The sequence below is a fragment of the Alligator sinensis genome, unplaced genomic scaffold, assembly GCF_000455745.1.
Source record: "Alligator sinensis unplaced genomic scaffold, ASM45574v1 scaffold648_1, whole genome shotgun sequence".
NCBI classification, from domain to species: Eukaryota; Metazoa; Chordata; order Crocodylia; family Alligatoridae; genus Alligator; species Alligator sinensis.
In genome coordinates, this window is record NW_005842353.1 from 1,024,295 (window position 1) to 1,038,675 (window position 14,381).

A 14,381-nucleotide genomic window follows, 5' to 3' on the forward strand; every position below is an offset into this window, starting at 1 on the left:
TCCCTATCAACTTCTATTGTTTTCTTCTTGACTGGTTTTAGAGGTAAAAAAGTAGAGCTATTCATGACCTGATTTACTATCTCAGAAAAGTGCTCATTTAGAGTTATTGTTAACTTTGCTCCCTTTCCCTTCTTTTGTTCTTAAAATGCTTTTGCTGCCTAGACAGGATCATTTGATATTCTAGTGTATTCAAGCAACACAACTAATTTGAGGAAAACAAACCTAGGTGTTTAGGTTTGTTTTTTTTAAAGGGCAAAATTCTGTGCTCACATGGCAGATTTTAACTGATATTCTGCATCCACAATACAATACCTTCAAAAAGAGCTCATTATGTAGTAACCTTATATTGTACCTTGGCTTCTGTTCTCCAGAGTGTACATAATGTGGGAACTTGTTTGTCTGATTAAAAAAAAATCTTTACCACAAGTTCACCGTATTCATTTAAAGCCAAGACAAGGTTTTTTTCTCATTCAGTGGGGAGGAGAGGTGGGGGGGAGGGGAAGAAACCCCTGTCTTGGATTAGAATACGACTTGGGCCAGGTGGCTGCTGCAGTTCTGGCCCCATTTCTGGCCCCAACCCTGACCCTGATCCGGGGAAGATAATGAGATGTTGGAGAAGGGAGCACAGGGGAGATTGAATGGTGCATGGGGTAGCGCAAGGGAGATCATGTGATATGTGAGGGGAGGGGGGAGGGTGAAGTATGGTAGCTTGAGCTCAGGGCCAGGGCTGGAGCTGTTGCCCCACCACTGCTCCCTGACCGAGGCTGGGGCTGGAGCCATCATGTGCTCTATGACTGAGGCCAGAACTAGAGTTGCTGCATAGGGTAAGCAGTGGCGGGGAGGGGGGGGGGGGGGGGGGGAAGTGGCACAGGGCCAGACACGGAGCAGGGGGGTGGCACAGGGCCGGATGCAGAGGATCAGGCAAATAGTGGGGAGGTCAGCCACTGGGGCGTGGGGCGCAGCTGGGGAGCAGGTATCAGGGGAGGCAAGTGGCAGAGGTGACAGGAGACAGGGGAGCAGACATCAAGGGGTGCAGCTAGCAGGGGGGCAAGTGACAGGTAAGTGAGGCAAGGGGAAGGAGGCAGGCTGCCTCTCCCTCCTTCATCCCACATCTGGGCAGTACATATTGAGGGCTATAGATTGTACAGAAAGGACAGGGTGGGGAAGAAAGGCTACCAGAGAGGTGGGAGGGTTAAATTTAAGACAAACTTACAATAATTAGATTCTATACATGGACAATTATAACAAATTTATACATTTCCATGTATAGAATCTAATTATTGGGGGGTGGGGCATCTTAAATTTGAAGTTATCGCAGATATGGCTAAATACAGTATTCGATTAATCTAACTCAGAATAATACTTGTAATAGATAATATGATGCTTAATACTTAGCATGTTTCATTGCTTAGGTTTAATAGTATTTTGCCAGTTTTATGGCGGAGGAAATTGAAGCACAATAATGTTAAGGCTGGAAATTTCCACTTTGGGTGTCCAATATGAGATATTGAAGGCCTGATACTCAGGGATGCAAAAATGAAAACCTTCAGAATTTTTGGCACATCAAAAATGGAAATAAACATTTAGTTAGAGGTCTTGGTTATTGTTGATTATGCTTCACAGTAAGCTAGAGGGTTTTTTTTTTTATATTGACAATAGGAATAGTGGAATTTTAGTAATCTGACCATGCTTATTATTAAATCTTTGCTGAGAAGTGCTGAGAAAGATCCATTTTAGTAAGATTCTGTTGTACCCTATGCTGATCACTTTTCTCTGATTCCTTCAGGCAGGCTTGTTGACAAATCCACCTTGTAAAACTTGGTTTCAGCAAAAAATTAACGAAAAAAAAGAAGCCCTATATTTAAGTAATCGGGGAGCACCATTAGGAAGGTCACATGATCAAACATCAACGCTTCCTAAAGGCCTTGATGTGACTAACACCACATTTGGAGGGACAACCATCAGAGGTAGGAAAATTAATGTGAAAACATATTACTAAATACAGGATGATTTATGATTTTATGTGGGATGCAGGAAGTTACATAAATAACACAGGGTATGTCTACATGAGACACTATCTCGTGTAGCTACTAGCTACTGCACCATAGCTTATTGCTATGGCAATGTAGCGCCGTCGGGCACAAACTGTGACAGCAATGTTATCGCGCAGTTGCAGTTAAAAATAACTGTGTGGCGATGGGACCGTGCAGTACTGCCAGTTACTGTGCAGTCATTTAGTACTTGCTGAAATAATAACTGCGTAGTCCACTGCACATGTAGGCACGTCCACATTGTATTTATTAGGACTCGTGTACTGACTGTTTCTCGGCCCTATCTGTTGTACTGGGCTGATTTGGTGTGTGGCTCCAACCCCACAAATTGGATTAGGCCCCGTACCAGATCATGGCTCTGGCCCTACATTCAGGACCATGTCATCTGGACTGCAGGGCTTGAAAATTGGTGGTGGGTACAGTGTTAATTAACAATGCCTCTACTGCCCTGCCTCCAAATTTCTAGACCCATGGAAAGCTTCATGGGCCAGATGACATGGTACTCCAGACCAGAGTTTGAGCACCACTGCTGTAGATCTTAAGGGATCTGACTATATTGGAGGCAAGGACTGACTATATTGGATATGTCAGAATCACCTCAGTATTATGCCAGGAAATTTTGTGGTGAGGCATGCCATGTCTGCTCTTCATACACTGCCTCTTAAAACAGAAGTAGTGTAGCTGTTTTAGTGCAGTCTTAGGAAACTGCCAGCAAGCTATCTTGTGAGAAAGAGGTGTTTGGTATGCACCCAGCACCAGTCATTGAAGTGACAATATGATACCCATTTCAAGAGGTAGTATTTATTGTGCAGGCCTCATTGTGATCCTTGGTGTGATACTGAAGAAGGAAAGATATGCTCTATAATCTTGTATATCCCACTCAGTTCCCTGCAGCTCTCCTCCATTCTTTGATACTGCTTTGATGCACTGTTACCTGACTAGAACCTCAGTAATAAATATAACATTTCTCAAAATATCAGTGTCTTCTCCAGTAAAATGCTGAAAAGATAAAACTTTTCCTGTTCCCATAATTTTTTAAGAGATCTCATTACCTTATATTTAATATGCATTTGTTCACTTTTCAGGAACACCTGCTGGGGATCTTATAAATCCACCAAAACCCTTTGAGGAAATAGATAAAGAAGCAAGAGAAGGACATGAGTTGTATGTAGTGACACACAATGATTATAATGTTGGTGAGTAAGCCTAAGAGCTAGTGGACCCATAATATAAGTAAGTAGAAATAAATTTAATTATAGTTCTTTGATACACATATTTATCTAGTCAGATTGTTAAGGGATTCATTGGCATATCAGTTAATATTCCAGTTGTCTATTTTTTTCATTAACTGCATAAGGCTAGATAGTCCACAGCCTTTATTCAACCTTATAAGAGAATAAAGGTCCCCTTTGCTTCTTTGACTCCCCTTCAAAGTGTAGCATTATATCTTTATCCAGCATTTTGACAAGAGTATTGATTTCTAACTAGTTAGATAAATCATTTGTACATTCACAGCAATTTAACTGAGTTATCTAATTATTGTTGACAGTTTTAATGGTTTGTTAATAGCACTCCAGAAGATTTTTATTTCAGTATATTCTCCTTGTGTATATATTTTGTACAAAATAAAAGAGGAATTTTTTTTCCCTACAGGGGAACCAAGAAACCGGAAATACAGTTCACCAAAGTTCAACAAGTATAATATTTATGGAAAAGAAACACCACATTTTAATGATGGACGAAATACATCCAAGTCTTTACAATGGCTGTACAATGTGCAATTGTAAGTTTCAATGTATAAAGTAGATTGGGGACTTGGTTGTTCAAGTTAGACCTTCCTATGTGAATATTAGTTTTTTATCTGTGATGACTTGCACTGAAAATTCCTACAGGTCTCTTATTCTTAGCTGCTAAACTGTACCCACATGAAGGAAAGTCCAAGTGGGAAATTAGCTCCACCCTTCTATAGAAGGAGTAGTTCTACGTTTCTGGTTTCTCTAGTTAATAGGATGGAGTAGAAGTACTGAACAGGTACATGTTTGCTTTGTGGCCTGCAGGGAAAAAATGTACTTAGGTATACAAATACAGGATTTAAGCATACTGGTATGGGATATTTGTATGTATATGTATGACATTTTATAGTTATAACTGCAGTACCACTGCTCAAATGTTGTAAATAATGCATTTTAAAATTTATACATGCAGTACATAGACGTTAAAATCAGATTTGCAAGCAGAGAACAAATGGAGTGCTTTTTGATGAAAAGTTCTTTTCCTCAATTATAATGATATCATTAAGCAGCTGTATTTAACACTTATTTTCTAATTTTTTAGAAAGAAAGCAGCAAAAATAGTGTCCAAAAGAATTGATGATTTCAAGGAAAAATTTCAGCCTCAGCTTGGAAAAGTCCTTGATCCGTAAGTTAAAAAGATGGAATTTACCCAGGTCCTGTGCAAGCTATATATTTTACTATTTTGGGGCTGGGAAAAATAGGTGGTCATGGGTTCAACTGAAAATTTGCAGTGCAAGTTCACAGTTTGCCTACTAACTGCAAAGTGGATAACCATTCCTTCTTAAACCCTGACAGTTCCTCAGATTAATTGGGATTTGTGCAGGGGAATAGGTGAGAAGAGCACTGTGAGTGGGTGTGTACTTGGACTCTGCTGCCAAGGTGGAATTCGACTGACCTCCATCTCGTCCTCCCACTCACCCACCACGTCTTGATAGTAAAATTATATTTGGGAGGATGCATGTCTTCTGGAGTGAGGGTTGGACTGGCAGGGTCACTGATCTTCTGCAGGGTTCCACCTACCCTACACCCTGACCCTTTCCTCTCAGGCTGATGGTAGCTATTCCCCGATGTTTGAGAGTGGGGAATGCCCAAAGTCCTTTTTGGTGTGGCAGGACACTGTTGGTGCCTGCCACTTTAAAGGCCGTGCAGGTGCAGGTGAAGGTGCTTGATTGCGGCGGCCATTTTAAAACCATGGCCACTTATGTAAACACAGCAGTTCACTGCTGGCAGGCAGGCAGAAACATCGCCTGGCTGAACTGTTGAATGAAACATCTGCAGGTAGGAGCAGGAGGCTCTTGGTCCTGGGCATGACCTAAAACTGCACCCTGCCAGGTGTGGGTGGTCTGGTGGGGCTCCCAGTGGTGCAGGAGCCCCCAGGAAATACCAAGCCAGTTACCACCCCGGTGGAAGCGGGGTCGGGGCACCTTAATAGCCCCCAGCTCCCACATCCCTGGTGGGCTCAACTGGTTCAAGCGGAGCCCAGGCTCATAGGAGTCCTGAGGCAGGGCCCAGGTCAGTGGAGGGACCTGGAGCAGCACCCAGGCTCTGTGTGAGTCCTGTGGCTGTAGGGACCCTGAGAGGGGGCCAGACATGGCTATGGCCACCTGAGCCTCACAGGCTATAATATCCCAGGGCAGAGGGTCAGGCAGGGCTACGGCCCCCTGAGCCAAACGGGGTGGCAGATCCCAGTGAGCCCCAGTGAAGGGGGCGGTTGGTGAGCCCCAGTGAGGGAGGTGGTGTGGGGAGCCCCAGAGGGCTTGGAGCCCAGTAGGTGTTTGTTTGTCTGTTTCTATGTATGTTTTATGAAAGACCCAGTGCAAATCTGTGCCATCTGCGAGGCTTCATCTGCAGTGTAGGGGAGGATTGAAGCCACAGATAACGACCCCTGGCATTGGGGCAAGAATGGGCAGCCTCCCACCTAATTAGAACCAATTATGAAACAACAAGACATGGCAGACGAGTGAGGCGGGTAATTAGCCCACAAACAGGTGGGCAGGCCAGTAGTGGACTGGCCCCAAGAAGGCCCCCTGTTACACTTGGGTTCTGCCAAGTTCTTTAATTTGCAGCTTCTCAGACTCTTCTTCCTCCTCTGGTTGAATCTCTCCTTGGCTCAGGTAGTAAGGTTATCCCTGGATCAACTTAATTAACTCTTTCCTGTCTCTTCCTGGCCTTGCCTCAGGCCTTACCAACTTAATTTCTTTAACTATCCCCCAGGTGCAGGATATAGAGCCCTGCTTAACCATAAATCAAACCTTCAGGGACTTCTTCTCCTTAGCTGTCTTTCATTTGCACAGGGAAAGGAAATCAAAGGGGAGTTTCTTATTCACGGTCTCTGATTCTTTCAATTCTTTCACACAAAAAGGATTCCTTTTTGTTTCTTCACAACTCTAATGGATCAGTTAGGCTGTTGGCCTCCAACTTTTGCTCTGCTTTGCTTCTCCCTGGTGTGCCATGCAATATCCCTTCTTTGCTCTGGCTGTCTCAGTTTTCTTCCAGTTTTCTTCCTTCCTGCTCCTCCTGGTAGGTCTGTACTCTCCCTCTTCCCAGCTAATCACCAGGCATCCCTATAGGGATATCTTTCTCGGGGTTCCAGCTCCAGGGATTTTCTGGGACGACCCATACTACCCCACCGTCTGCTTTCACTTATCTTTCTGGGAAGGTGTGGGTGATTCTCACTTATGGTTTATCCAGTTCCACATGACTCATGAGAGTTCAGTGTGCAGGGACTTCTTCTGCATGAGTCCCCAGCTCACGGCCCTGCTGAGTTGTTCCTGCTCCGAGGGATGCCAAATGCCAAGCCTCTCTTTAAAGACCTCCTTTAAGCTGCCCAATTTTCTCCCCAGGTCAATTGGTGCAGGCTTCCTGGGGCATGTGTTCTCATGCCCCAGGGGTCTGCCTGTTTCTCAGGTTTTCCTTGGACCCTCTTCTCCAGTGCACCAGGGGCATGCTGCTCATGTGGACCCAGCTGAGTAAGTTTCCTGATGGTGTTGCCAGCTCTGCAGGAGTGTAGCAGGGGCTTGGACCCAGTCCCTGCTACAGACACACTTTACATAAATGATAAAATCTTTGGCTAGGGACAGAAGTTACACATAAACTGGCATAAGTGAGGGGAAACTGGTCTAAACCTGTAACAGAACAGAAGTTCAGTGCACATAGACCAGTTTAAAAACAGTGGAAATCCATTTAAGATAGACCTGGATGCATGTAGTATCAGTTTTAATCCATGTAGGTAAGATTCTGTTTTACAAGGTGTCATTCCCAGGGTGGTCGCTAGCGCCTGGAGGCCCCAAAAATTTCCCTTTTTCCTTACCACCCAGGAACAGTCTCCCCTTCACTCTCCTGCCATGTCTTGATGTAAAGAGAAGGCTGCCCCTGGGCTTCCCAGGTCTGGTCTTGCTCCAAGGAACACCTGGAAGTGTGGGTCCTTTGCCTTAAGGATGGCTCCATACCTCCCCTACACCCATGCCTCACAGGTTTTAAATCTCTAATCGGGTGGGACCCTTGTCTTCAGGCCACTCCAGGCCTTTATTTTAATTTTTGTTGGGGTTTTAGCCTTCCCAGCTTCTGCCCCTCTACTCTGGCTGTTCCTGCAGCCCAGGCCCACTGTTGTAGGCCTGGCTTCTGGGCCCCAGCCCCTGTCTGGCTGCATCCCTCTTGGGCACCAGGCCCCTGACCCCTATGTGACTCTGCAACCTTTCACTCTGCCCCCTTCTGGGTTCACCAGTAGTTTGAGCCTTGAGCCTGCCTCTGGCAGTGCTCAAGGCAATCACGTGTCCCGTGGGGACTAATAGGACCTCCATAAACAACCCTTTACAGTCCCAACCCAAACCACTGGTTTAAATTGCAACGTAAACACTAAGCCCCTAGGCTATAACATAAGAAGAAAATGAACGCTGCATGCCTGCTTACCAAGCATCTCTTTCTCTCTCTCTGGGTCACTCTATTTTGTTCCCCAGCCTGCAGAGCTGCTTTCTTCCAGCATCCTTGGACATTCAGGAGCCCCATACTTCACAACTTTCAGGGATGGCCCAACCCCATGGCTTATATAGCTCTGGCCTGAGCCCTCTCCTAGTCATGTTACACCCCAGTCCAGTGACCTGACTATAGGGCTGTCCTTTAACCCCTGCTCTGCCGGGTGGCTGTGCTCTAAACCCTCTGCCCTTAAAGGGGCCACACCATTTTCTAGTAATAGGGCCAGGGTTCCCTGTTACACTGGCCTAGCAAACTTCAGTACCCTCCTGACTCAACTTAGGTCACTGTCCTCTGGCAGGATGCTCTGCGGACCCCTGCTAACCCTCCCCACTCACAGGGAGGCAGGCTGGAGCTTGCCTCATGATACCTGCTCCAGCCTCACACCTAGCTGGCCCCAGCTGGACCACGCAGACCCTCCGCTCAGCCATCTAGCCAGCAGACCAGGCAGCAGTGGGGGTAATGAACATGGCAGCTTCCCTCTCTGCTGAGCTGGAGTCCAGCCAACAGAAGCCCCCGTGTTCTGTCCAACTCCATGCTCCTGTCTGCTCTGCTGGCCAGATCCCAACTTGGCAGAGGGGGAAGCTGTTTTGTTCTCCACCCCCCCCGCAGCCCCGCCTCCCATTGCTGCCTGCTGCGCTGGCCAGACCCCAGCTCGGGGTGGGGGGAGGCAGGGGGGAGCCTGGCTGCGGTGGGGGTAGATACTGGCTTGGCAGTGGGACAGGGAACTCCTTCCCTTCTCCCACTGCAGGTCAGAGACTGGCAGGGGCAGGGCTTATTAGCCAGCCTGGCCACACAGGAGGAATCAACCTTGACACGGGGCTCCCTGCAGCTGGCTAGACTCTGGCTGGGCTGGAGCCGCAGGTGGGGGAAACTCCTGAGGCTTGGGGCTCCTCCCATGTGGGCTCAGGGGAGTTGGATTGGGGGGACTTCTTCCCTCCCCATAGGGAAACAGCAGGGCGTTGGGGAGTGCTAGGCAGCCAATCAGGAATGGCCTCCCCTTGGGTGGGCTCAACAATGGACAGCAAGCTGGGAGGCATGCTCAGTGCCTGCCTTGGCCAACCAAAGTCTGAATGTAAGTTACGTTTATTATCAGTCCAATGTATGCAGCTTAGAGAAACCTGTGAAGATTGGATCAATTCCACCTCGGGCTTGTGGCTGTCTGTACTTAGCCTTTGTTACTGAATTGAAAATTTGGTGTCAAGAGCTAGAGATAGCATTTCCTTTTTTCTGTTTAGAATTCTATATAGAATTTATAAAATATGAATGTAAAAATGACTAAATTAATCTTATTTTGAGCACACACTTTACAGCAATTTACTATCCTTCTTTAGGAACTTTTAGAAATAAAAGCCCTTTTAGTTTAGTTAAGCATGTTAAACATGTTAAATGTGCTTAACTCTGAAAACTTGCTTGGCTTGCATGTTTTGCTCAGTTGGGGGCCTTACTATGTTTCTTGAAATATGTATTGCTGAATACTACATGCTGTTTCCTTTTTGTGGTCAGGTCTTTCTTATCTGACTTTTTTTCAGCTTTGTCTGAATTCTCAAGGTTTGAGAGAATTGAAATACCTTATGTGTAGTTGGGGTGGGTAGGAACAGACCATGAGTTAGCCCCTCTACTGACACTAACTTTGTTACTTTGTTTTCATCACTAATATTCCTGTTTCCATGCTAAAGGAAAACCACTTGACCAGCTGGCTGGGAGAAGGGGTTGTGACCATTTGAGCAATGGGTGGGTGGTTAAATAAACAAAGTGGGTGGGTGAGTTGTTGCTAAAATCATCATTAATGACCCCATTTTAGTTAAAAAAGCACATAACCATGTTACATTTGCACAATCTTGTGACTTGAACATTTGGCTTTGCCAAGAACCAGCTGTTCTGCTGTTTCTGAGGTGCCTGGAAAAGTGGAAAGATGCTTTGTGCATTTCCCTGGAGTTCTGCAGAGTTGGGACCTCTAGCTCTAAGTCTTTGTTTTGTGTGGACTGTACGCTATTCATAACCCAGCAATAAAGTGAAAAGTTGCAAGGAAGGGAATGAAACCAGTTAACATACACCAAAAATACTGGAGATCTTTGTTATTTTGTTCCCACTTGTGTGTTTTGCTTTTTTTGTGAATGGGGGAAATAGATGCCTTTCTCAATTATGATAGAAAGTTGTGGTTCATATAGTAAATATCTAATTAGTAAACTAAGAGGTAAAATGCATACTGATTATTTTTTATGTTTAAGACATACATTGAGGCAATTCTTTCTTTTAAACTATTTTAAACAACTTTTAATACAATCAGTAAATCTCATTTTTTAGTAATAAGATCCAAGATTTTTAGATCAATGTTGGGCTGGGTATTTTTTTGTGCACAGTTTTGCATATAAAAAGCAGATGCTTTTTGATGAATATCTTGACTCTTGCCAATGATAGCTTATTTAAAGGTGTTATTTGAACTGGAGTCCAGTTCAGCCTGGATACTAGATATTATCTAACAGCTGCACTCATTTCCCGCTCATTTCTATCTGCTAAATAAGAAAATAACTGATGTTACCCTAGAAACTTATTTTCCCCTTTCAGGAAATATAACCATAAAGTTCAAAGACATTTATTGCATCTTACTCAGTATTTTTGACAGTACTTTACACTACAATAGGGTTTCTAAATAAAAGGAAGGATCAGTAGTGGCAGCTTTGATTCACGTGGAAAAAGTATTGGTGAACATGTTTCAAGTGAACTCTGTTGAGTGGCTTTTGCAGCTCTCTTTATTCTTTGCTTATAATCTGAATAAAAGATGCCTGATTAATTCTTCACAATTTGAATATAAGGTGCATTTTGATTAGTAATAAACAAATAACTAACATACTTCTCATTGCCAGCATAGCAGAAACTATGAATGTTCCACCAGATCATACATTTGGAATGTTACTCCGTCCTGATGAGTTTGGTAAATATAGTAATACTGCATAATATAAAATCTTATTCAGTTGGTGGCTTTATTTTCAAATAGTAACTACAGACTGTGTAATGTAGAGATTTAAAAATTCTTTTATGTACTTTAAAACCTACCTTCAATGAGGAAGAGAACAAAATCAAGCACAACGATACATTTTAGAAAGGGTTTTCAGAAAAATGAAGCAGCTAGTAAAACAGGGTGAAAGTTCAAAAATAAAGAAATTTAAATCTTTAGATTGTATGTGCACACTATTTAAGGAAACAGAGGACACGTCTACATGTGCACCCAACTGTGCGGTTGTTACTTGGTACCATTACCGCACAGTCCGGGCGGCGCATAGATTTCATAGATTTCATAGACATCAGGGCTGGAAGGGACCTCGGAAGATCATCGAGTCCAGCCCCCCGCCCAAAGGGCAGGAAGTCAGCTGGGGTCATAGGATCCCAGCAAGATAAGCATCCAGTTTCATCTTGAAGGTGTTCAATGAAGGCGCTTGAACCACCTCCGGTGGCAGGCTGTTCCAGACCTTGGGGGCTCGGACATTAAAGAAGTTCTTCCTTATGTCCAGCCTTATGTCCATTTTGGAAATAGGTCATTTCCAAAGTTGTTGCACAGTAGCAACAACCTATTCTGCAGTAGTGTCGGTGTCACAGTTCGTGCTCACCTACGCTCTGTCATTGTAGTGTCACACTACATCGCCATAGCTTGTCACTACAGCGACATAGCATCTCATGTAGAAGCACCTCTCAGGAGACATGCATTCTGGAGCCTAAACAAAAAGGGAATCAGGAGAGGAAACATTATGTATGTCTAAATGAGAAGATTCAAGATCTTATTTAAACTAAATGCATACCTTTCAGAATATGGAAGTCTAGGAAACATTACATTACATTATAGCAAGCAGTATTTAAAAAGGAAATTTAAAGGAATGTGAAGAGTAAAAGAAGGGAAAGCACTAAGTCAGGAATAAACATATAACTGAAGTAGGAAATCTGCAAAAGAATTGGTGGGTCCCTTAAATCTCTAAGGAACACTTACAAAAGAAAAGACGTTACTAAAATTGTAATAGATTTCTCTGCATCAGTTTTCATCGCAAAGGATATTAGAGAGGCTCTTCCTCTGAACCTGTTCTTTTCTGGTAATAATGATGGGAAATACTATCAGTAAGTAAGGGGTCAAAGAAAAGGTTCTGGATGCAATTAATAAATTAAAATGACCAGTCAGCAGTCTTGAAAAGAATACATCTAAGAGTTCCAGACAAAATAATGAATGAAGTTTCTGAGCTGCTGGCAAACGTAGGCTAGAATTAAAAGCAGCTACTCTGCTAGAGGATTGGAGGGAATAAATGCTGTTTTACTGAGGTGTTAGGGTAGGGGTGATAAAATCATCCATCCGCATGGGCCAGATAAGTGATGTGGGGCCAGTCTATGGGCTATACCGGTTCCACAGACATCCCACATTCCAGCCTGTGTCATAGAGCAGCCTGTTTCAGTATGTAGAGTTGGATGATGAAGAGTACTGATCAGAGTGCATCAGTAGTCAAAAATGCACATAATGTGAGGCTTTATAAGAAATAGAGAATAAACAAAAAGAATTAGTATGTCATTTTAAAAATCAGTGCTAAAAAATCACCTAGTGATCCTATAATCCCTTTTTCATTGATCCCAAAAGTGTTGTGCGTCTCTGAAGCCTGAACAACTAGAGGGAAGGCATTCATAGTGAAGTGCTTTGAAAGTGTCAGACAGCCTTCCCCATTTGCACAATTGGTCCACAGCATGTTAACTTTTAGGGCATCATGATGCTGATATTTTTCTACGAAGGGAGTTGTGACTCAAGATCAAGAATTTAAAACCATTTCATAAGATATACTATATGTCAGTGGTTTTCAACTTTTTCATATTCAGGGCACCCCACAGGAAATGACAGGTCTTACTTTTCACTTAACTTCTTCACTACAGAAAAACGATAGCGTAGTTATTTTGTTGCAGTGAACTCAGAAAGACCACAACAAGTCAGAATGTTTATGGCACTATTGGTTCCTGTTTGAAATCTCTGGGTTCATCTTGTGATCATGTTTGCACATGATCAAATGGTGCTAATGTTGTATGGGTCTCCATATCACCCCTGAAAGGATATTTAGGCACCCAGGGTGCATAGGCACCTTGTTTGAGAATCACTGCCATATGCAAGGAGGGAGATCATTTTCTAGGCCAGCTCCCATTTAAAATGAGCTTGGCTAAAAGAGTTGTGAGCTAAGCAACTCTGAAAAGCCTTGGTGTCTTCTGCCACACCCTGTAAATGAGCTTGCCCCTCCAGATTAATAATTATTTTAGAAGAATTGAGCCTATTTTGAGTATGTAACTGAAATGTTTGTTTATTTTATAGGAGTTGGAGATCTTCTTCACTACAGGGTTCCTAGTGAGTTTCTTCGTGGTAAAGACAGAGAGCAAGCTGTCTTTACTGCAATTCGACAGAATTTGAAGAAAGCCAACTACCACAATTTTGGCACATTGCTAGGAGCATTCAGGCATTATGACAAGGTCAGTGCTGTGAGAAAATACAGATTTACATATAAAGGTGTACAGTGTATGATATTAGCTTTCTACTGGTATAGAATGTAATATTAATGTGTAATATTAATAGTGTACAGTATGATTAATGCCTTTCTTTAAAAAGAGGTCCTGGCTTTGCCTCAACAGTTATGATTATATTGCTATCTCGTCATAATTCATTATTACAGTGACATTTGAAGCTCTAAACTTCAAGTTACTGTACTATTTAAATAGCAGTTATTGCTTGATATTTGTTAATTCAGGTTTTTGTTAATTCAGGTTTTGGATTTCTAAACTCCTCTAGACTTTGGTACTTCTTAATGTTACTTCTCTGAAATGATGTGACCAGCTACATATTTATGACTTGTACTTGGTCATAAATATGTAGCTGGTCACTATCTAAGTGTTGGTTGTACTTAGATCAGTGCTGTGAGATACTTTTAAGGATGCCACAGAATATTAGCACTGTTAGGTGTACAAATGCTTACATAAGATTCACAAGATAAACTCAGAGAATCCAAATAGGAATCCACAGTGTCATAAATATGTTGACCTATTGTGGTCTTTCTTAGTTCTTTGCTAAAGAAGAATGGCTCTATTATTGTTAGGGACCTACCAAATTCATAATTTCATGATTTTTATGGAAACTATGAATTTGGTTGGTCTCTGAGGAAAAGCCTGGTCCCCAGAAAAAAGTGTGGGGACCACAAAAAGGTGTGAAATAGGCAGTGAGCAGGGGGGAAAAAAGAGGGCTGCAAAAACAGAAAAGGGCAGGAAGTCCTGATGTCCTGAAGGAAGGAGGTGGCAGGGGAGAGGAGGGGAGTTTTTTGTGGCAGAGCATGGCAGACCCTCCCCCCCTCCCATGCCTCTGATTCGTTGAAGGGTCCTGGAAGTCCCCTCCCACCCCAGAGACTGACAGATGGCCATCTGTCAATCTCCAGGGTGGGGGCAGGACTTCTGGGGCCCCTCAGCCGATCAGAGGCCTGGGCAAACCTGCTGTACTCTGCTGTGAAAATAGCTAAGAATTTAGCTAAGAAAATAGCTAAGAATAGCTGGAATTTTCTCAGGAATG

General features: G+C 43.5%; 1 protein-coding gene across 1 annotated transcript in view; it reads left to right on the forward strand.

The window, feature by feature from the left end:
* EFHB (EF-hand domain family member B) overlaps positions 1 to 14,381 on the forward strand; it is a gene marked incomplete at its 5' end in the record, with an annotated part of 31,345 nt that overhangs the window by 3,591 nt on the left and 13,373 nt on the right. The window contains 6 exon segments of the mRNA XM_014522445.2: positions 1,787 to 1,967; positions 3,137 to 3,247; positions 3,705 to 3,834; positions 4,386 to 4,469; positions 10,681 to 10,748; positions 13,143 to 13,297. Of these exon segments, the coding sequence (XP_014377931.1) occupies positions 1,787 to 1,967; positions 3,137 to 3,247; positions 3,705 to 3,834; positions 4,386 to 4,469; positions 10,681 to 10,748; positions 13,143 to 13,297 (729 nt within the window).